General features: G+C 47.2%; 1 protein-coding gene across 1 annotated transcript; it reads right to left on the bottom strand.

Annotated features, from left to right (window-relative positions):
* Positions 1–4170: 4170 nt before the first annotated feature.
* On the bottom strand, positions 4171–22934 carry RAE1 (ribonucleic acid export 1). Its single transcript, XM_079785185.1, has 12 exons — positions 22750–22934; positions 20175–20271; positions 19558–19662; positions 17070–17162; positions 11961–12047; positions 10690–10776; positions 10507–10578; positions 9274–9381; positions 6920–7026; positions 6761–6836; positions 6043–6237; positions 4171–5293 (listed from the first exon to the last, which is right to left on the bottom strand). The coding sequence occupies exons 2-12, from the start codon at positions 20262–20264 to the stop codon at positions 5207–5209; spliced, it is 1107 nt and encodes a 368-aa protein (XP_079641311.1). The 5' UTR covers positions 20265–20271; positions 22750–22934; the 3' UTR covers positions 4171–5206.

A 22934-nucleotide genomic window follows, 5' to 3' on the forward strand; every position in this document is an offset into this window, starting at 1 on the left:
ATACCTGGGCTTCGAAAAGTCTGGGACCCAGTGCCTGTCCCTGCGTCGGAGGGAGGGTGGCCATCTGCTGGCCCGGTCTTCCTGGTGAGCGCTGCTGAGACCTTGGCCCAGCAGGTGCAGCCTGGCCGGTGAGTCAGATCACCGGGAGCCTGGTGGTGTTTCTGAAGGCTCCTGTAGACACAGCATGGACATGGAATCTATCCCGAGGGGCGGGGCGGGGGTGGGGGGGGGGACAGCACGTTACACCTGGGGATACTGTGTTAGCTCGGGCTGCTGTAACAAAAGATCCCAGACTGGGCAGCTTACATGACAGAATTTACTTCCTCACACAGTTCTGGAGGCCAGAAGTCCAAGATCAAGGTGTTGGGAAGGTCACGCTACATGAAATCCAAGCAGGTAAAGAGCCTGACAGATACCCCAGGCCTCTGGCAGCAGAAGCCATGAATCTAGACGGTGGGAAGTGCTGGTCATCCAGACATTTTTCTCAGAAAATAGCAGCTTCCATTGTTTCAAAGGCCAACCCAGGAGCCAGGAAGATCCACGAAGGCAGGGAAACAAAGGGAGGGAAATGATGGCAAACTCGGTGGATGAGGAGGTGCCCACGGTCAGGAGTGGCCAGGGCTCGACCTGCGGGGGAAGGTGGCCAGTCGTGGCCAGAAGTCCAGGTCAGAGTGAGTAAGGAACAGCCAGCTCCCTCAGCCCCCAGGCAGCCCAGGGGAATCTTGTCAGAGCGATACGGACACAGTATGACAGGCAATAGGGCCACATCTGATCATGAGAGTCACACATAGGCAGAGGCCCATACTTGTGGCTGGTGGCAGAGAAGAGAAAGATGTGCGGGGCACTGCCATGGCCGTGACGACCCAAAGGGCAGTGTGGATTTGGACCCAGGGAAGCCTGGCAATTGACAGTTTCTTCTTAGTACTTTGTCCACTTCCTCTCCCCGCCCCCTCCCCTGCTCCACACCCATGGGGAGGACCTACAAGAATAAGAATGCATGCCAGTTATTTTTTAAGGGGCCGACTTACTTTAAGCAAGTATGCAAGGTTTTTATTTGCTTTGTAAACAGTCCTCACCTTAAAAAGCATTTCTTAATATACTGATACAAAATCCACAATAGACTTACGTACAACAGGCTATAGAGTGATTTACTCTGCTGTATTTGCCTTGTGGCAACACCACCTATTATGATAAAAACTCTCAAAACTGCAGCCACAGGGCTCTCCCACCTTCTCCCACCTCCTGCGCCCACTCTGGGCGACTGGGGAGCCTTACTTAGCAGGAAGTCCCGCGGGGCTGTGTTGCTGGCAGCCTCTGGGTGTCCCCAGCACCTCTCCAGGACATAGGTGGCTTGTGTTGAACTGCTTTTGTAAGCGCTGCCAGGACAGATCTCCACCAGGTGCTCTAGACCCAAGGTCTGGGGCTTATATAGGGGGCTTGTCTAAAGGTCTCTGAGAGAGAGAGAGGGGGGGGGGGAAGGGAGGGAGAGAGAGGAAATTGGCTTCAAAGTATAAAAATAAGAATCCCAAATGGATCAGTTTCATTAAACGTCTACAAATGCAATATTGTAGATCTCACTAGTGTTCGAACACATTCAATACATTTGATAACAATTTGTCACATAACACTTCTTTTGAGAAATTCCCCAGTGTTCAAGGTGATCGTTATTAAATCATTGTCAAGTGTAGAGATTGCCAAATAATTTCAGAAGTAAAACATGAAAAAATCTGCAGAGAATGTGCCGCTAAGGTGGGATGAGGGTGCATGTTAATATTTGATGAGTGGAGAAACCTCCAAACGCCAGGCCTAGGGCAGCGAAGTCCCAGGGAGAGGTCCTGCCAGCCAGTGCAGTTACACATCTAGTAGCCATGGTTACAGAAGTATGATCAGGTGAATTAATTTTATTATTTAAAATATCACTTTTTTTTGGTACCAAGTCCCTGAAATCTGCTGTGCATTTTACATTTATTTACACCTCCATTCACACTAGCAGCACGTAGGCCTAGAGCTTCAAATTAAAACTCGGTTTAAAATAGCCCTGTTTGCCATCAATCCCCATCTGGGGAGATATGGGTTTCATAATCTCCCAAACCAGGGGCAGGAATCATGCTAAAGGGTGAGCGGGTGTTCAGTGTCTCCTACACCATCAGCAACCAGGCCTCAAGGTCCAAGAAGGAAACCAACAGGGACATTACATTCTTAAGTAGAAAAATCAGGACTCTGGCCTCTGACAAATTGTTGCTTTCAGCTTTTCCCAAGGAGACCATCAATTTTTCTAAAGATAAAAATGTATTGTTTTAAAGAATATTCTTCTCACAGGATAAATAATCCCTCGGTTTCACTTTCCAAGTATCTTACAAGCTCAGTAACAAGAGCAAACCGGGAGCCTACACTCATTTCCTCTAATCAAGTTAAGCCCCTGAAATTGAACACAGAACCTGTCCCCGAATAGTGGTATTGGAGTCACTGGCGCCACCTGCTGGCTTCACCAAAGCACAGCATCCCCCTTGGGGAATCTGCTTAGACATGGTGCCCCGAGGGGCTCCTCTCCCTTGGAATCCGCATTTCTCAGGAGGGACAGCAATGACTCTTTGCAGTCAGCAAGCACTCACATCGCCCCACCAAATCCCACCCTGGCATCCTCTCGTCCAGGGGTCCAGGGTCCAAGGCCATGGAAGATGGGGTCAGGCAGGCGGGATTCAGCAGACCCCCGGCAGAGGCGGGCTCAGATGCGTGCTGCACCCCAGAGAGCAGACTCGAAGACATGCATGTTCACACAGAACACCATTTCCACAGTTACCAGGATCCGCCCCCTAGAACACAGACATGCACCTTCCTGTGGACAGCTCCTACATCTCTAATGACACCTCGTTTCAGCATCATCCCAGTACGTCATCCATCCCACCAGTTTGTGTCCACTCAGTAACCGAGAAAGCCTATTCCCACGGAGCGCAAAAGCCTGGGAGAACCAGATGGAAAAGTCAAGTGAAAACGGAATCCCAGGGCTAGGCTAATGTCCACTGTAAAACCTTCTCAACTCTTCTGTATGTTGGAAATTCATTTTTAATTTTACTGATTTCAGAGGAAGGGAGGGGGAGAGAGATAGAAACATCAATGATGAGAATCATTGATCAGATGCCTCCTGCATGCCCCCCACTGGGATTGAGCCTGCAACCCGTTCGTGTGCCTTTGACTGGAATCGAACTTGAGACCCTTCAGTCCACAAGCCAACCCTCTATCCACTGAGCCAAACCGGCTTGGGCTATATGTTGAAAATGCTTACAGTGAAACGGGGGAAGTGTGGGGAACACTACTGTGTCTTCGCCATGAGCTTTATAGACCCCCCCCCTTTTTATTAACTGGGTATACAGTAGATCTTAAATGGCAGAATGATGACATTTCTTAGAGTCAAGATTACACTTGTATCTTTTTGAATAGAAGATGCCATCAAATTTACCAATAGTTACTGAGCACCTACTGAACGCAACATACGTGCTGGCGTCTGCAGGGACGGGGAGGTTTAAGGCGGAGAGTTCCTCAAGGCTCCCTATGTTTTTGAGGAAACATGGAAACAAATATCCTAGAAGTTTAATGATTTCAACAAATACCTCCTGGTTGACCATCAGCAAGTAAGTGGTAGTCTTTTATGCTCCTGGTGGGCAACAGCAGCAAACTCACTCCTGGTTCCTGGCAGCCCAAGTCCAACCTTGGACTTGTGCAAACGTTTCCAATTTGCCAGTTACAAAAACTATCCCTTTGGCAATGTGGCAAGGCCCAGTCTTGGAAAAAGAGCACTTCTGAAAGCTCATGGCTTAGACTCATTATTTTGTGGCCATGTTCAACTTTAGCTTAAAGAATGTCGGCATGGGGGCTAAACCAAAGCTGTAAATCTACTCCCACTCCAGTGAAAGGGGCTCCTGAGCTAACCAAGCTGGACTCCCTCACTGCCATCTTTTCTTCCTCTGTATCTCCCGTCCATATACACCATAAAGCCACAGGGCTCATTCATAAAAGGGAAAATGAGATGCAAAAGATTAACTTGAAAATTCAGGTTTCTTTTTCTAGTGCCTTTTTCTCTCACAAAAAATAACTTTTCAGGCTAAGACAGAGCTGGAGAGTTAATGGGTCTGAATTCATTTGTGCTCCAAGTACCAAAGAATTTACACCGAGTGCAGACAGTCTCCTCCAGGAGGAAATTTTATTGTCATTGCTCTTGATGAGCAGGCAAACACATTGCTTACATGATGACACTGATTTCCACACTCAGCAAGTTAGTTTACACACCAGCCCCAGACAGTAAAGTGTAAGAAGCATTTGGGATCACAGGGTAAAAACACAATAAACTCCAAAGTCAAACATCAACTGGAATTTCATTTGGTACTTACCAATCAGGAATTTTAAATTACACGAAATAAAAAAACAGCACCCCAAAACTATCACTAGGGCATGAGTAGAGCACTTCCCATGCAGGGAACTGGGGTTCTAACTTGGCCACACACACACAGCACCCACTCGGGCCTTGCCGAAAAAGGCCCGTCCCTCAGTCTCCAGGACAGCTGCCCAGCAGAGGAAAAGCACTGGGATGTTAAAGACGGGAAAGGAAGGAAAAGGAAAACGCATTGCAACTCTGCTGGCCCATGCTGGCAGGGGCTGTTGCTAGACATTCCACTTGGTAGGAAGTCATTCACAGCCCAGGATTCCCACCTTTCCCAAGCTTTGAGATCCTGGCATTTCCCAAAGGGCGTCGGAAGTCACAAATCAAAACCCACGACGATGCTGAACAGGAATGATCACTTCAGAGCTCACTGGGCGCTCTCCGGGCAAGGGAGGAGATGGACAAAGGGAGCTTAGAAGGCAGTCTTTAAAATGTTTTATTACAAAGAGCAGTACAGTGTTCATAAAACGTTGCCCAGTGTCTCTAGAACACACTGTTGAACTGAGCACTGCAGACCAGGGGCCCACACGACTCTACCTCGGTAATGGCCTCGGTCCCCGTAGGGTCAGAGGACTCCTGTAACAGGCAGTGGAATGGACAGACCAGCAGTCACTGCAGCCCGAGGGCCCAAATGCTAAACCATGACATTGTTTTCCCCAGGGGTTGAAATCCACATCCATGATTCACAACCCACCAAAAGCCAGGCCCCAGATTCGTCCACATCAGGCAGAGCACAGAGGAAACGACTCCGGACCACAGACGTCCCCGTCACTACTTCTTGTTCCTGGGTTTCAGCTCTTCGGCTGCGTTCCGCAGGAAGATGTAATTTTTCTTTTGAGGATTATAAAATTCATGGCCCTAACGGGGAAAACACACACAACAATCTTATTATGAGAAAGCAAATGTTAGCACTTTGTGGGCACTCTTCACGCCGAACCCAGTGAACATGCATGAAGCAGTCTCTGGAGAACGAATGGAGAAAAGCTAACCGTTCAACAGGAACCTCTGTCCTTGGAGAGGAGGCTGGGGACTTGGTGGGATTTGCCTTCCATGTCCCACTTGGAGGAACCACCCTGTACATGTTTGTCTTGTAGGTGCCGAGACGCTAAGCTGCCACCCCTTTAATAAGCCAAGATGGCCAGGCCGGCATGGCTCAGTGATTGAGTGTCGACCTATGAACCAGGAGGTCACGGTTTGATTCCCAGTCAAGGCACATGCCTGGGTTGTAGGCTTGATCCCCAGTGTGGGATGTGCAGGAGGCAGCCGATCTATGATTCTCCCTCATCATTGATGTTTCTATCTCCCCCTTCCTCTCTGAAATCAATAAAATAAAATAAATATATATATATATATATATATATATATATATATATATATATATATATATAAAAAAGCCAAGATGACCACCCTCAGAGAGCAAGGCCCCGGGAGGGTGGCGGACGATTAGGTCTGACATGCAGTTTCATGGAAGAGGTCCTCATCCATGACTTCACGGGGACAAGGGCTTGGCCCAGGGCGAGCTGCCCCCAGACACAGAAGGAAGGGAAGCGGAAGTGGTTAGTGTGCCTGCTGTGCTTGGAGGGACGCAGCGGGCCGGGAACGCTCACCTTGGACCAGTCGTAGCTGGAAGCGTAGGCAAATATGTTTCCGTTGTGATTGAAGCAGCAGGCCGATATGGGCTGATCTAACTGTTCCGAAGTTTTCAGTTTTGTTCTGGCATCTTTGTCCCAGAAGCTGAATCTACCATCAGATCCCACGGTGGCAAGGGTGCCGTGAACAGGATGGAATGCGATTCCATTGACCTGCAGGGGTTGACTCGCACAATTAGAGGCAGACGGAGGAGGAGAAACCTGCTTTCATCAGCTCGTGCTTCCTGCTTGCAGCTGCTGCGCCTGGTCACAGGAACAACTAGCCATGCTCCCTGAGCCACCGCCAGCCCAGGACCGGATCGTGGCTCTTGTTACCAACACAAGTCAACAGAAGGTAACAAGTGAGTAGTGAGTGACACCAAGGCACAGCCTCGGGAAAACGCTCTTCATCCTCAGCAAACAGCAACTTCTCAGTATAAGCCAAGTGTATAAACTGTCGACCAGCACCATGGAGGGGGATACTCTCCCTCAACAGCCCTGAGCTTGCATTCAGAAGCAGTCAGAGGAGGAAGACAGTCAACATGTTCACAAAAACAGAAAACAGCCCCACAGGCAGCCGTTTCCCTCGAGCCGTGAGCCCCACATCGTCTCTAATCCTACAATGACTCAGCCACCCACCTCTGCGTCTGGTTTCTAGGCGCATTCTGTTCTCAAGGTTAAGTTTCTAAAAACATACCGCATAGATGTCCTGAGGAGCTGAAGTATTGGTTCCGTTAGATCGGTGACATTTAAAGGTAAAGTTATCTTTGGCACTGAAAAACAAAGGCCCCAGTTAAGTTTCCCTTTTTTAGAAAAAGTCTTAGTTGAAAATGCACTGCCGACCGAGCCCACTCACGGGTTTGGGGGGTTGATGTAGTGGATGGCTACTCTGCCCTCGATGCTTCCCAGCGCGAACCCTGTCGGCTTATTCTGCTTGTCTTTAAAGATGGCCACACATCGGTGCTGTGGTTTGAAAAAACAAGACAAGCACATCCTCACAGTTAAAACATTTCATACGAACTGAAAGGTAAATTAATTCTACCGCATTTTCCATTTTAGGAGAACCAGGAAGGTATTACTCAAATGTAAGATATTTTACTCCCCCAGTCAGCACTATTTTCTGACTTTCTTGCTTGTTCTCTGCCACCCCGGAGGCCTGGCTGCCACTCCAGAGGTGCTCACGACCCTCAGGGCCCCGTCGGACCCTACTCTGGTGCTGGCCCCTCGTGGGGAGGGAGAAGGACACGTCAGTGTGATTCTTAGCCCAGCACTGACTGGTGGGCGCCCTTCATTGTGACCCCGTGTTCTGTGCCTCTGCCCCTCACTGGAAAAGGGAAGCAATGCCCACCTGGCCATCACTGGGGACCAAGGGTCAAGTGGGACAGGGCTGAGCCAGCGCTTTCTAAACCACAAATGGGCAATGCCGAAGCAAGTCACTGACCTGACCCAACCCCGCACCTGGGGGCCCAAAGGAGCATCTGCTGGATTCCACCCAAGATCCCACAGTAAGAGCCGAGAGCCCAGCCTCCTGAGCAGAGGAGCAGGGCTGGGCACCTCTGGGTCCTTGTTCCTCCTCCTACTCATGACAACCTGGCCTAACCCAGAGGCCACCCACCCTGCCCAAGCTGGACATTTTAGCTTCTGCGGAGGTCAGGAGATGCGGCCGGAGCAGCACAAGATGACGGGAAAGAGCAGTTTGTTATTGTGATAATGCAGAGCACACAAACGTCCTACAGAAATGGAAAGTGAATGCTGGTTCCCTTTTGGTGCCATTTGCTCTTTAACCCATTGCACGCCATAAGCGTCTGTAGATGCAAGCGGCAGACCTTCCCCACATGCCATGCGTGTCTTAAAAAAAAATGTTTTCCCTAAGTGGCAGCCCTGACCAACTTTAAAATCATTTTTTGTGAGAATTTTCAGCTGAAAATATTCAAGAACACCCAAATTGTGAGTAATAGATTTACTTTTATAATGTTCATTGCAAATAGATTTTTTAAAATTCAAACTATCATGGCGTGTGGGGATGGTTTCCGTTTTGGACGCGTGGCAGTTAACTGGTTAAAAACAAATGAACAAAATAGGAAGCCCATTACTTCTGTAAGAAAAGTTAACAAAAAGAGACAAAAGTCTGCAAGTACTTGGAGGACAGGAGGAACCACGGCTGGTCAAGCTGTACCCCTGCCTGCCCACCAGCTCAGCACAGGGTCTAATACCCGCACACAGACAGCAACCACACAACTGGGGTACGATTTATAAGAACACATCTGCAGGGTGACCCGGGGAAGACGGGTGGCATTCCTCAACAAGTGAATGAGCAGGCGCCTGGAAGTGAAGCCAGACTAGACTAGGTTTTATCAAGGAGTATGAATTTACCCAAAGGGCAACGAGGTCAGTCAGGGGGTTGAAGCCAGGGCACGGCAGGGTCATATGTGCCGAGGTAGGAGTCCGCACACTCAGGTATGGAGGATGGACTGAAGGACCTAAACTCTTTGTCACTCAACTGGTTAGGGAGAGGGGTCCAGGTGGTGGGGTCAAAACGAGGTTTGTTTCCTAGGACAAGTGAGACTTGAGCATGCTGCACTAAGCACTATGCGGGGGAGAGACTGAAGGTACAGAAGGGAGCTGGCTGATCAGTGGCAGGAGGTTCCTGAGAAGGCCGAGGGCACGGGTCCTGCCCTGAAACCGGCCCTGGGAGAACACTGCCTCCACCTGACAGCCGGGGATGGGCAGGAAAAGGCACAGGCAGGTTTTTGGATTCACAGGAGGAAGATAAGGAAGCTCCCAACCACCAGCTTGTTTTCTGAGTAGAAGCTGATCTGAGCTCTGAGACAAAGGGGAAAAAAGAGGGAGAATCTAGGGGACCCAAGAGAGTGAAGATCTAAGAGCCTGTGGCAAGTGGAAGACAGAGCAGGAGACAAAAACCTAAGCACCGCCTGGGCAAGACAAAGGCACTGTGGAAGGTGGAAGCTATGAGCTTACAATGGAACCAGTCCACTGGGAAGTGCAGTTTTATTCAGTAGCACCCAGCTATCAGGGGGAAGTTTAGGGGAGACAGGTAAGCTGGGCTCATCCAGCGATGAAGAGTTTTCACTCACTAGACATTTGTGTCCTTAAATTGACTCCCTTTGAAAATACTTACAGGTGTTTAAAACCATACGCGGGCACAGGATGGGTCTAAACCCCGGCTTCTTGATCTGACTTCCCACTCACCTGATGTTTCAGGGGAGATTCTATCCTCCTGAATTCAGAAGGCTGGTTCTCTAACTGATAGACTATCAGTCCCCTCTCCGCAGTTGCCACCACGGCCATAGGATATATCTAGGGAATGGCGGAGAGCAGAGACATGACTAAATAGAAGACTGTGCTTTTAAAAAAAGCCCACTGCCCCCCAACCCAGAAGTGTGCTGTCTTTATACCAAAATATTATATCAAATTTTCTTACAGTCATATAAATAAGTCTGAATTTTTCCTAAGTTTAAAACCCAATGATATCAACATGTTTTAAGAAAACATAAAATCACATTTAGATAAAATCATTTATTTTTAAAAGACTAGTTTCTTTAAAACTATCCTATATAATAAAAGGCTAATATGCAAATTGTCCCTTTGACTGGAGGAGTTCGACCAGGGGGGTGGGGCCGGCTGGCCAACTGCCCATAGCCCCTCCCCCAAGCCAGCCCGGCCCCAATCAGCCCTGATCAGGGTCGGCAGGCCAGACCCCACCAGTGCACGAATTCATAAAATATATGAATACTTAGAAAATATACTTAGGAGCAGAGAAGAAATAAAAATCACCTATGGCTCTTCAAATAATAATAGTTGTTAACGTTACGGTAGTTTTACTCCAGTCTTTTTTCTGAGCATTATACATGTATGCATGTGAATGTATGTTTCTATATAATCCGTATCATTAACTCAAAGTGTGTACTCTAAGAATACTAGTGACTAATATTCTCTCAAATAATCCTACCCCAGGATTCACTTAATCATGTCTGTCTTGCTTGCCCTTTAGATCACTTCCCATGTTTCACAGTATTATAACAACAGAGACCATGTGCAGCCTTCTTGTTCTCATGACAAATTTCTGTAAGTGGAATTGCTGGGCAGTTGGTAGACAGCTTGAAGACTAAATGGATGGAGAAAGTTCTTCATTTTCTCACCCACAGAGACAGTCCCCACAAATCTAATACTGCCCATTTTCCTACAGCCATATGATAAAGGTCATATCCTGATGGCACATAGCTCTCTGCATATATTCAAATGACAAGTGACCAAAAACCTGACACCCACTATTTAGTAATTCTGGAACAAATGCAGCACAAGAATCTGATTTAAGATGACTGAGGCAATCTGGACTATATCCCCCTCTAATTGCAAGATGTCATAAAGTCAGAAAAGCTTTTATCTTTTAAAAGGAAATACGTATAAAGTTAGAAACTTTACCATGTCGGCACAATAACACCTCTCAGGGAGCTGCAAAACCATCATGGGATTTGATGATCGTGTATCCCAAAACTAAAAGGAAAAAGCCAGAAAACGACCATTCAGAGCTAAAGCCCAAACAGCGTAAGAACAATGAATGCATGTTGACCTGGTCGGGCCACAGGGCCCCTCGGCGGAGTGTACCTTCAAAGTCTTATCCCAGCTCCCGGTCATCACGCAGCTGTAGTTCGGGGCTTTGATCCAATGAATGGTTTTCACAGGAGCATCATGCTTTCAACAAGACAAAACCAAAATAGATGAAAGTAAATATAACTAGTGCTAACAGCTTTAGTTCTAAAAATCCAAAGAGAAGGAATTATTTTAAATATTGAGGTCATACCAAACAAAAACTAAAGGGTATTTTAGCCTTCACCATGACCAAAACGTTCAAATAACATAAGAGCCCATGTCTCCCTTCCATTCTCACGAACTTAATTGGATTTTACCCACAATTAACTAGCATGTGACAGTGAGCGGGAGTCCCTCCTGGGAAACCATCAGAAATAACTAGTAGGGGACTCCACCAAGGTTTTACTTACTTACTGAGGTGACACAAACTAAGAGATCAGGAATTGTCTCTTGACAGAGCACTGTCGCCCGAGTGCGGAACACCTTCCTGACACCATCTCAGTGTCCCCACAGGTTCCAGACCCCGGCTCTAGGTACCCTCATCTTCATCGCTTCCACCTTAGCAGACTTCACACAAGAGCCTGCTTTGTCCCTGAGTGGACTACGAAGCTCTGGGGCATGTGGAAGCATCCCTCACCGTTGTACCTCCCTGCTAACAGTACCTGGCATACATCAGGCATTGGATAAATACTGGCCCAATGAACGAGTGAGCATATGTAGCTGGTAAAAGACAAGCCACGCCCTAGCTGGTTTGGCTTGGTGGATAGAGCTTCGGCCTGAGGACTGAAGGGTCCCAGGTTTGATTCCGGTCAAGGGCATGTACCTTGGTTTCGGGCACATCCCCAGTAGGGGGCGTGCAGGAGGCAGCTTATCGAGGTTTCTCTCTCATCGATGTTTCTAACTCTCTATCCTCTCTCTTCTTCTCTGTAAAAAATCAATAAGATGTATCTTAAAAAAAACAACACTTAAAATAAATAAAAGACAAGCCACCACGGGTGCTGAGTGTCAAGCGAGTGAACGTTGAGGGTCACCTGTCACATGCATCCATTACAGATTTAACGCCACTAACTCCTCATGATGCTCTCATCTGCACAGACATGGAAGACCCTTCACAGAGCCATCTATGGAGCACTAGTAAGAATGGTCACAAATGGTTCTGTTGTGCTAATGTGGGGGGTTTCTGTCTACTTAAGTCTAAGTGAGTTGGTATAGTCAAACTGCATCGTTTCTATAAGAGAATTCTAGAAATTGAATTATAGAACTTGCAGGGGGCAAGTTCTCCTTACCTGTGCAATCTGTATCGCTTGATTACTGTTAAGGTCCCACATTTTGGCAGTTTTATCACATGAAGCTGTAAAAACTTTGCTCCCATCCTACGATAAAATGGAGAGAATCTGTCGTGCTAAGAAAAAGAAAATCTCTGTCTATATGTATATTTAGATGAGGCTGAACGTATTCAGGCATGTTTTGTTCTGCAATTTTTACTTTTCCAATTATATGGGGCCGCTATACTATAAATGACAATGTCATATACAAAACACATTTTCAGCTCCATTTTTATTATTGGTTTATTTTTTATAAGACATGCTATGTAAACAGGATGAACAAATTCAAAGGGCACGGTGAGGACTCGACCTCTCCCATGTGACACCAGCTCTCCTCTCAGAGGCAGCCAGGGCCCTGACACGTCCTCCAGGAATAGACAGCATATCTGGTATCTATGTCGGTTAACCAGGAGCCACTTACACTTTTTTTCTTATTTTAATCAATTTCAAGTCTTCACAAAAGTTGCAAGAATAAAACAATGAACACCCATAAACCTTCCACTTAGATCCACCAATTACAAACATTTGCCATATTTCCTTTTTCTTTTTATACACACATGTCTATACTCATAACTTTTGTTCAGCTCCATATCTAATAGCATTCCAAAGGGCATGCAATAAAACGACACTAATGTTCAATAATCAGTGGTCCTATGTCAATTACAGAATATCTTAAAAAATAACAGTTCTTGTAAATGGTTTTTAAAATATTCACATACAGAACTCAAAGTAGGCCATTCAAATATGAAGAAGCACAAGATAATTTTTACTGCCTGGCTGGCGTGGCTAAGTGATTGAGTGTCGACCTATAACATGCTAGGTTACAGGCTTGATCCCCAGTGTGGGCGTACAGGAGGCAGCTGATCAATGATTCTCCCTTATCATTGATGTTTCTATCTCTCTCTCCTGCTCCCTTCCTCTCTGAAATTAAAATATATATATATATGCACATACATACATGTGTGTGTATGTATACGTGTATGTATGTATGTGTGCACACACACACACTAGCATGCACAGTGGGGTCCCTCAGCCTGGCCTGCGGACATCCCCTGAGGGGTCCCGGGTTGCGAGAGGGAGAAGGCCAGGCCAAGGGACCCCACCGGTGCACGATCTGGGCTGGGGAAGGACCACGGGAGGGCTCCAAGGAGTGTCTGGCCCATGTCACCCAGTCCTGATTGGGGCCAGCCAGCCAGGGAGGGACCGCGGGAGGTTGGCCGACCAGAGAGGAACCATGGGAGGGCTCTAGGGTGGGTCTGGCCCATCTCACCCAGTCCCCACTGGCTGGACCCCAGCAGCAAGCTAACCTACTGGTCGGAATGTCACTGCCCTCTGGTGGTCAGTGCGCATAATAGCTACAGGTCGAATGGTCATTTAGGCTTTTATATATATTTAGATATATCCTATATAATAAAAGCCTAATATGCTAAGTGTCCGGTCATCCAATCAACCAAAGAGTAATGTGCTAATGATATGCTAAGGCCGCTCAACCGCTCGCTATGACAATCACTGACCATGAGGGGGCAGTCAACCAGTTGCTATGACATGCACTGACCACCGGGGGCAGACACTCTAATTGGTAGGTTAGCTTGCTGCTGGGGTCTGGCTGATCGTGACTGAGCAAGACGATTGGGACTGAGTGACATGCCCTGGAACCCTCCTGCATCCTTCCCCGGCCCCAAACGTGCACCAGTGGGGTCCCTCGGCCTGGCCTGAGCCCTCTCGTAATCTGGGCTGAGGGACACCCCCCCCTACCCCTGAGTGTACAAATTTTGTGCACTGGATCTCTAGTGTGTGTGTGTGTGTGTGTGTGTGTGTGTGTGTGTGTGTCGGAGAGGGGGGTTCCCTCAGCCCAGCCTGCCCCCTCTCACAGACTGGGAGCCCTCAGGGGATGTCCTATTGACAGCTTAGGCCTGCCTCCTGCAGTCTGGCCTCCCTCTGCGGGAGGTGACCAGGCTGATCAGGGGAAGGCGCCAGCCCCATCACCCTGCTGCTGCAGCCACTGCCAGCCAACGCAGCTGCCAAGGTGTTTTCATCAACACGGACTCCAGTCCCTTCACCATGAAAAAATGACAACTTTCTTCAGGCATTTTCAAGATGTGTCTTTCATAGGATATGACATCTCTTTTCTTCCTTTTTTTTTTTTTTTTTTTTACCCTCACCTGAGGATACGTTTCCATTGATTTTTAGAGTGTGGGGGAGAGAGGGAGAGACAGAGAGAAACATCAATGTGAGAGGGACACTTTGGTTGCCTCCTGCATGAGCCCTGACCTGGGCCCCGGCCAGGGAGGAACCTGTAACCTAAGTACATGCCCTTGATCAGACTTGAACCCGGACCCTGTGGTCGGCAGGCCGAGGCTCTATCCACTGAGCCAAACCGGCTAGGACAGGATATGACATTTTTTAGCCCCTCCAGCAGTGGACCTTCGTTTTTTCCTCCAGGAGTGTGGTGGAAAAACCCTAGATCACCTTCTTGGATTCTTATTACCCAAGTTACCAAGAACACTGCAAGTGGCGGCATACAGGGAGCTTAGCCAACGAGTGGTCAGAAAAGGTGTTTACGCTCAAACTGGTTTGGTTCAGTGGATAGAGCGTCGGCCTGTAGACTAAAGGGTCCCAGGTTTGATTCCTGTTAAGGGCATGTACCTTGGTTGGGGGTACATCCCCAGTGGGGAGTGTGCAGGAGGCAGCTGGTTGATGTTTCTCTCTTATCGATGTTTCCGACTGTCTATCCCTCTCCCCTCTTCTCTTTAAAAGAAGCAATAAAATATATTTTTAAAAAAAAGAAAAGAAAAGGTGTTTCCTCTGCAGCTCATGAGCAGAGGACCCCCTGCGTTGTGTCCACTGGGCTAGGGGCGTGTCCCCGCGGCCTGGGGGGGGGGGGGGCACGCCCCCGAGGCCGGCAGCCAGCCCTGCATTGTGGGCACCGGGCTGGGGGGCGTGTGGAGACCCCGGGACACACGGTGGCAGCTGCCGGGTCTCCGCACACCCCCAAGGCCGGCAGCCAGCCCCGCGTTGTGGGCGCTGGGCTGGGGGAGTGGACCTGGGCCACCACTTGGTGCACACGCTAGCGGCCACAGGGCGGGAGAATCCGCCACACTGCCATGGCGATGCAGGGATGTTCCTGCCCCGTCCCCAGCCACTTGGCACCTGCACCCATAGACCCGGAGTGGCTGGGGGGCGTTCTGGGACCCCGGCCGCTCAGGGCCTACAGGCTAGGAGTGGCCTGGGTTCGGAGGATGTTCCCGGGACCCAGGCCGCTCCGCGCCTGCGTATGCAAATTAACCCACCATCTTTGTCGGGTTAATTTGCATACTCACTCCTGATTGGCTTGTGAGTGTAGCAGAGGTACGGTCAATTTACATGTTTCTCTTTTATTATATAGGATGGTTTTTACTAAAAAGAGAAAGTACTAATTGGAAAGTCGAGACCAGTGGCTGGCAAATTCTGTCTTAAAGTGCTGATTATTTGTTTAGTAAATATTTCAGTCTTTGTAGTTCACCGTAGCAGCTCCTTAGCTCTGCTGCTGCTGCAGCATGAAAGCAGCTGCCACACCACGTAAGTGAATGAGTGTGGCTGTATTCTGACAAAACTGTTTTCAAACACAGGCAATGGCCCCATTTGGCCATAGTTGGCTATTCTGTTGTAATTATTATCTTCATTTCATATGGGAGCACCATGCAGATAATGCAGCTGTCACAAATGTCCGCTACCTGAAATTCTCATGTTTCTATGTGAGTCCCACGAGCACAGGACCTGCCGACCTTGCCTCCTGAGTTCCACTACATCTTGGTGCTCTGTCGTGCTAGAGGGCCTGGTAACTATTGGCTGAATTAAATGATATTCTCTGTTTAGTTATTATTATCTTCATTTGATATGTGAGGAAACAGACACAGACATTATTGTATCTTGCCAAAGTAAAAAAGCTGGAGGAGAAAAAGACAAAATTTGAACCTAAGCCTGAACGAGACAATGCTCACAGCTCACTTTTCCTTTAAAATTCAGCTCAATTCTTGCCTCTTTAGTGACACATTCACAGCACCCTTTCCAAACTCTTTAGGCTCCCTGTGTTCGCGACCCCAACCAAGACATCCTGCCTCTAGAACAGCTCACTGTCAGAACTCCTCACTCCTAGGTTTGAGTCCTCCACGAGATGAGGCATAACTTGGGAAAGGGAATGGACTGCATCATTTGGTAAAGGCCAACAGCCACTCAATAACATCCAGGCAGCAGAATTCCTGTCAGTTACCTCTACTCCTTACCACACTTGTAAGAAAGTTTACAATTCTGAACCATTACCCAATCAGTTAAGAAAGACAGGCAAATTAATTTAGAAATTATATCTGTAACAAATGCATCACTTCTCAAAATGTTTACATCTACCTATTGGTACATCTATCAACTTCTGACTCAGCCAGGCCCCTTTGTGTTCTTTGTACCGGAGCAGCCACCAAGCAGGAGAGGGAGCAGAAGGGCTGGGCTGTCAGCTCTCCCCGATCCCCCCTCCTCCTTTATCCAGGGGGCAGGCCCTCCACAGCTGTAGCTGTCTCTGTGCCTTGCCACCTATCCTTCACCTTCATTAAATTCTCCTCAATCAATAGCAACAACAAACAACAACAACAAAAACCTTGAACATGCTTGCTTATGTAGCTGACAGTCAGGATCTGGGAGGGAAAAGAGAATCCCAAAAAACCAAATGTCTTCAAATGTCTAATAACAGAAAAGAATTTATTTTCTAGATAGTAAATTTCTAAATTTTACAACAACATAAGCTCATGGAATATTTAGAAGTAGGAAAGGCCTCAAGAAAAATCCTCTGTTCAAGGTAACCGGTCATTAAAATAATGGATTTTTTATGCAACAAAGCTTTCATAGAGATTAAAGCCAAAAACGATAACATCAGGAACATCAATAAATTACTATATTTACACTCAGATATCTAGAATTCCTTCAATGTGTACACATACCTATTATTTGTGTTTGGGGTTATATAAAAACAGAAATATACAAACATTCTGAATACACTGAACTTTATGTAGAAGAAAACATGAAAAATCGAATGACACTTACATCACTCCAGCAGACGTCGAGGACAGGCCCCGTGTGCATCTGCTGGGCTTTAGGAATAGTCTGTCCACTGTCTTGAACTTCCCAGCAGCGAACCTATGGTAAAAAGACAAGTTAATGCAAACATAGCAATTTATGATAAACATATGCCTTTAAAAACTAACAACTAATGGAGTACAATTAAAATATATATGGACTTCTATTAATCTACTTATTAAAATCTTAGAATAAAGTAATTGAAAAGTATACACAAGTAGTTATTTTCCTATTCCTATTTCTAAGCCATTTAAATATACAAATTTGTTTGCTTCCACCTAAAACTGCAGATAGTTTTCTCAATATTGCTATGAGCCACATCTGTCTTTTTAGGTAGAATGTCCTCATTACCATTCAGAGAATCAAAACCCAAGTGGAAACTTACCTTTCTTCTCTGAATTCTTTGATTTAATATCATTTTTTCCCCAGTTACAAAAGTAATGCATTTTACTTAGAGATTTTGTAAATATGACAAGAAAACAAAAATTACCCTCATCCCACCGGACAACTAGTTGGCAGCTGTGTGCTTTCAGTCTTTCTAGGCACACGTATTTTCTTTGAAAAACGAGACTGCACAGTATCTTCATTTTTGTAATTGCAGTTCCCCTCAACTGCATTAGTTGCCAATAAACACTCTTACATTTTTTTGGCAGAGAATCAACTGAAGTCTTTCTAGAAACTCCATGTAAAAATCAAACCTGCTCAACCTTGACAACCTCCCCCCTGGCCTATTCTCTCCTCCCCTCCTCCCCTCACTGCCTGCTGGTTTCCTGTTGCAGAAACCTTTTCAAAAACTTTAAAAATGGTATCCCATCATTCCGACAGATCATAAATTACCATTACTATTAGAAAGCACAATTTTGAAGTTTTACTGCATGAAGACCCTCAAGTGTCTATGCTTAGATCCTCCTCAGGCCCTGAGGGGAATCGCTGAGTCAGGATTGCTTAAGAACTGTACCAACACACACACCTACCAGCACACCATGTAAGGTTTCAGCTTAGTGTTGTCAGCACCAAGTGTAATTCTTTTAACCTTCTTATTTTTGTTAATTTGATAGAAAAACAAGTCTATCGTGTAAATGTGTTTACCTATTTTAGGTGTGGCTGAGTGGTTGAAGTTTAATGGATCACTTGAACCTCTTTGTGAAGTACCTCTTCACACCCTTTGCTTATTTTTCTACCAGAGTTTTATTTCTTTTTGTATACTATGATTTTGTCTCTTCTTTGTACACAACAGTTAAGTATAAGGTCTCTGCAGAATCTGTGCTGTATCTAAAGTTGAAAAGTTTGCCATATGCCTGAAGAACATGCTCAGGAAGCCTAGGTACACTGTCATGGACAACATGCATTCCCAACGAACACCCCAGTTGATCTGGGAATACACTTCCAGATACTGACCTAGAGGAGGAATTTGAGCCACCCGTATAACCGTGCTTTCTTAACAAAACTCAGTGTACCAAGAAGTGACATCTGCCCACTCAGAAGGGTTTACACCAGTGGTTCCCAACGTGGGGCCCACGCCCCACAGGGGGACAATTCAAGAATGAGTAATTGACAGTAAATTTTTTGCATTTCTTATGGTTCTAGGGGCCTCATATACAGTATATATCTATAATAATAAAAGAGTAATATGCTAATTACACCGGACATTCTTCTGGATGAAGCCAGGGCTATGAGGGAAGCCTGGGTCCCGGGTGCCTGCTGGCGGCCGGAGGGAAGCCCGGCTTCCAGGTGCCAGAGGGAAGCCGGTGCCAGCAGCTGGGGGAAGGAAGGCTTACTCTTGCACGAATTTTGTGCATCAGTCCTCTAGTAAGTATATATTGTGGCGTATTTATGCATTTCCGTTCCCTATTATGTTTTGAAATTTTATTTGGTATTTTTTCATATCACTTCATATTATTATTATTTTTTTTAAACAATTTCTTAGTGATTTTTTCCTCAGTACTTCAACTGTCCTTTTGTTCATTTTTCTCTTTCATGGAAGCCATGTTCTTTGGAAGCTTGTTTAGACCAAGTTAATGACCTTTTAGGCTTCCTCCACGGGAATAGGAGTCATTTTTTTAATAAGAAGAATTATATGTCACAGGGGGGGCATCAGGATTTTAGAGATGCTTAGGTGGGGCGTGGCCAAAACAAGTTTGGGAACCACTGGTTGATACCCTCTAACTCAGCGGTCGCCAACCTTTCGGACTTCACGGACCACCAGTGGTCCGTGGGCCACCGGTTGGCGACCGCTGTGCTAACTGATTTATCTATAATTTATTTATTTAAATATACTAAAACATTTCTACAGAAAATTGTAAAGACAGGAGAGTTCCCATATATCCCACACCCAGTTTCCTTCTTACATTTGTTTCAGCTTCATCCACTTGGGAGGGACGGAGCCAAAAGGAAAGCTAATTCCACCCATTCAAAGAGGCGTGACTTACAGAACACGCACATAAGGAGCACTTACATCGTTAGCCCACGATCCTGCAATAAGAAAGTTCCCTGGCAAGGTTGGTGGGCTAAAAGATAGACAACCAATGCTATCATCAGGAGAGGATGTCACTTCAATATCCTGGTGGGGGAAAGAAAGGTCAATGTTAAAAGGTATGCATCATCCCAGTTTCATTCAAAATTGCTTTTTTTTTTTTCACTGAACACCTCTTGGTGAAATTCCCTTGTGCTCAGGAACTAACTGAATCGACCTGTCTTACTTTGCTCAAAAAGGGTGATAAGAAAAAAGCCCGTGAAGGTACCAGCTCAACCACGTTTCCAGATGAAGGCCCACCATCTTGCCCTTATGTGCTGATCACAGCTACTGCCTGCCCTCCCTCCCCGCAGAGATTCTGATTCAACAGTGTAGGCCAGGCCTCAGGTGATTCTGGTGACTGGGGCAGTGAGGGGGACAGGACACCAGTACAGGGACACACGGTCCCTATGCTCCAATGTTTGAGAGAGCAACCCGACAAATTTTCAGAGCTTTCACCCCAAAGGAGGCTCCCACACTATCAGTTTCTCCTGCTGTCACTGCTGTGGGAGACCCTGGCCTGCACTCTTCAGGCAAACCCAGGATGTCCAATGTGGTACCTTCATAGGGTTGTGGTTATCTGTAGTTGTGCTGCCAAACATGCTGGTCCCACTAGTTCCAAAACCAGAGGTTGTTCCAAACAGACTCATTTTGGCTCTAAAGAAATAATGGAAAATGTTAAGGACAAGTCCTTTTTTAAGTTATAAATACCACCGAGAGGCAAAACAAAGCTAATTAAGGCACAGAAGGGAAACAAAGAGTACATGGCCTCTCTCCATTGAAGAGATCTAAATATGTGAGAGAGTGCTTTTTAAAAATAAACTCTCTATTTTAGAAGTTTTAGATTTATAGAAATTGTAAAGATAGGAGAGTTCCTATACACCCACAGCCAGTTTCCTTCTTACACTTGTCACCACGGATAAACCAAGGCTGACACATCCCTGCAGTGCTTCTCAGTCCCCAGCTAGAACTCAACTCGCTCAGGCTTTACAGCGACACTGTGCTAAGCACCAGGACACAACAGCAAGCCAGCAGAAGGTCCCATTCTACCAGGTTCCCACTGAGTGAGAATCCCCTTTCTTCTTACTAATCTCTGCTCGCTGGTTTAGGTCAGGATCTCCACGTGAAGTTACTTAGAAAAGCAACCAGTCCTGGCTGCGATTTCTTTGTAGTTTTTCAAAGTAATCCATTTTGGTCTACATGAGCACCAGCCTCACATATGGGTGGATATTTGCCAGCAAGAATCTCCCATTATGAGTTTTTTTAGTAAACTGACCAGGGTTTGGACCCTGCTCTCACCAGGCCTTACTTTCCTGCTTTATAAATACAAAATACTTTCTCCAGGAGTACTCTGAGGACCAAATTGGGTTATACACGTAGAAAGGGCAGTACCTCGCACTTAGTGGGTACAATAAACAACTTTCCTTTGCCAGGAGAAAGTCTGTGCACTGTAACTCCCTGATGACTCACGTATGCTGATAGCAAAATTTTAAACTAAGAAGCCTACCATGTCAGTCACCTCTCCAAAGGAGTCAGGGAGCTGAGTGGCATACTTGCCAACAAGGGTAACATCTCTAAGAAAAGACAACACAGAATGGGAAACTACTAGGAATTTTGGAAAGACATTTGAGTTTCCCGAGCTTCATGAAAAATAAGCAGGTGCAGACATGCTAGGTCAAAGCAACAGCTCTGAGCACATTTATATCTCAGAAAGCAACTGTGAGAGGCGGTGGTGCGTGCCAACTACCGCTGTCTTAAATGTGAGCAATGTACTTGGAACACCAGTTAATTGCATGGGCGAATAAACAAAGCAATGGCCAGGCTTCTGCCATGGAGTGCAGGAACTAGCTAAATCGCTCCGGCCATGTTATTTAGCCTTGATTTTCTCATCCATAAAAACAGTCACTAACATCCATCTCACAGGGTTATGAAAACCAAGTGAGCACACAGTGCCTGAAACTTTACTCCCATTCCTTCCCCCTCTTCAACCACCAAGATGGGAGAGAACATTTCTGCCATTAGGAAAGAGCACAGGTCATATCAGCCATATCAGCCCTCGTGGACCGAATCTGCAGGACACTGGGAACCCTCAGTGCAGAAGACTCCTGTCCGCCTTTCACCTACCCCATCGCCCCCATGCTGCCCTCCTCCTGCTCTCCACCCACACGCTCTCTGCCCGCTTCCTTTCTGCCCCTGAACACGGCGTGCTCATCCCGGCCTTGGCCTTGGAGCTTTCCTAGTAGCTGTGGCCGGGGTCACTCTCCCTCCCCCCAACCTCCAGCCGTCTGTCAAAAGGTGCCTCCCGAGAACTTTTTGAGGGGACAGAATGTTCTAAAACTGCATTGAGGTGATGTTTGCACAGCTATATTAAACTCCCCAAACTCATCAAAATGTACACAAAGGTCTAACTTACAATAAAGCTCTCAAACGTATGTTTTTTAAAAAAGGTTACCTCCTCAGAGGCTTCTCTGCCTTGCTAATTTAACATACCCAACCTTCGATCACCGCCCCCCCCCCCGGCCCCCCATCCCGGTTTCCTTCATAACACCTGTCAGGACCTGGAATTTCTTTGCAATCAACCTCTTTCCCAAGAGAATGCCAGATGCAAAAGCACAGAGACCTGCCTGGGTTCTTCCCTCACACACACCTGCGCTCAGCACAGGCCTGGCCTGGGGGCAGTGTGTGTGTGAGTGTGTGGTAAACACCTGGCGGAGGAAGACGGGGAAAAACAGAGACTTAGTTTCAGAGGGTGATAAGCGCAACGGGGCAATAAGGCAGGCTGACGTGGGGGACTAAAAGGTGATGGCTTTGGGTAGAAGAACGGTCAGGCAAGGTCTCTGATGAGGTGAAATGCGTTTGACGAGAAGCCAGAATTGTGCACGGAAGGGCGGAGGCGACAGACGCTGCCTTCAACTCTGGCCCTTCTCCGTGCCTCAGTTTCCCCACAAGGGAAATGAGGGGCTTAGACCCGAGGCGACCGCTGAGGCCCCTTCCAGCTATGACGTCACTCCCAGGGACCACTAGGGGAGCTTTTCAACAGGCGGGCTCGTCGAGGGCGCACTGGGCCGGGGAGTGGGGGCCCGGCCTCGGCGGCGCCATGGCGGCGGTAACGAGGGGAAGCGGCACGGGGACTACCTGAGAGTCGCACTACGGCGAGACGCCGGCTGCAGGGACCGGAGGGACTCGGGAGCTTGCGACCCCGCTCCGGCACGAAGGGGGCAAGGGCGAGGTGGCGCGACCAAGAGTCCTGCGAGCCCGGGATCTCCCCACGCCGGCGGGGGAAACTGCCCCTAGTACCGTGGAGACACCGCGCATGCGCA

The sequence above is a fragment of the Cnephaeus nilssonii genome (genome assembly GCF_951640355.1).
Source record: "Cnephaeus nilssonii genome assembly, chromosome: 11".
Taxonomy (NCBI): domain Eukaryota; kingdom Metazoa; phylum Chordata; class Mammalia; order Chiroptera; family Vespertilionidae; genus Cnephaeus; species Cnephaeus nilssonii.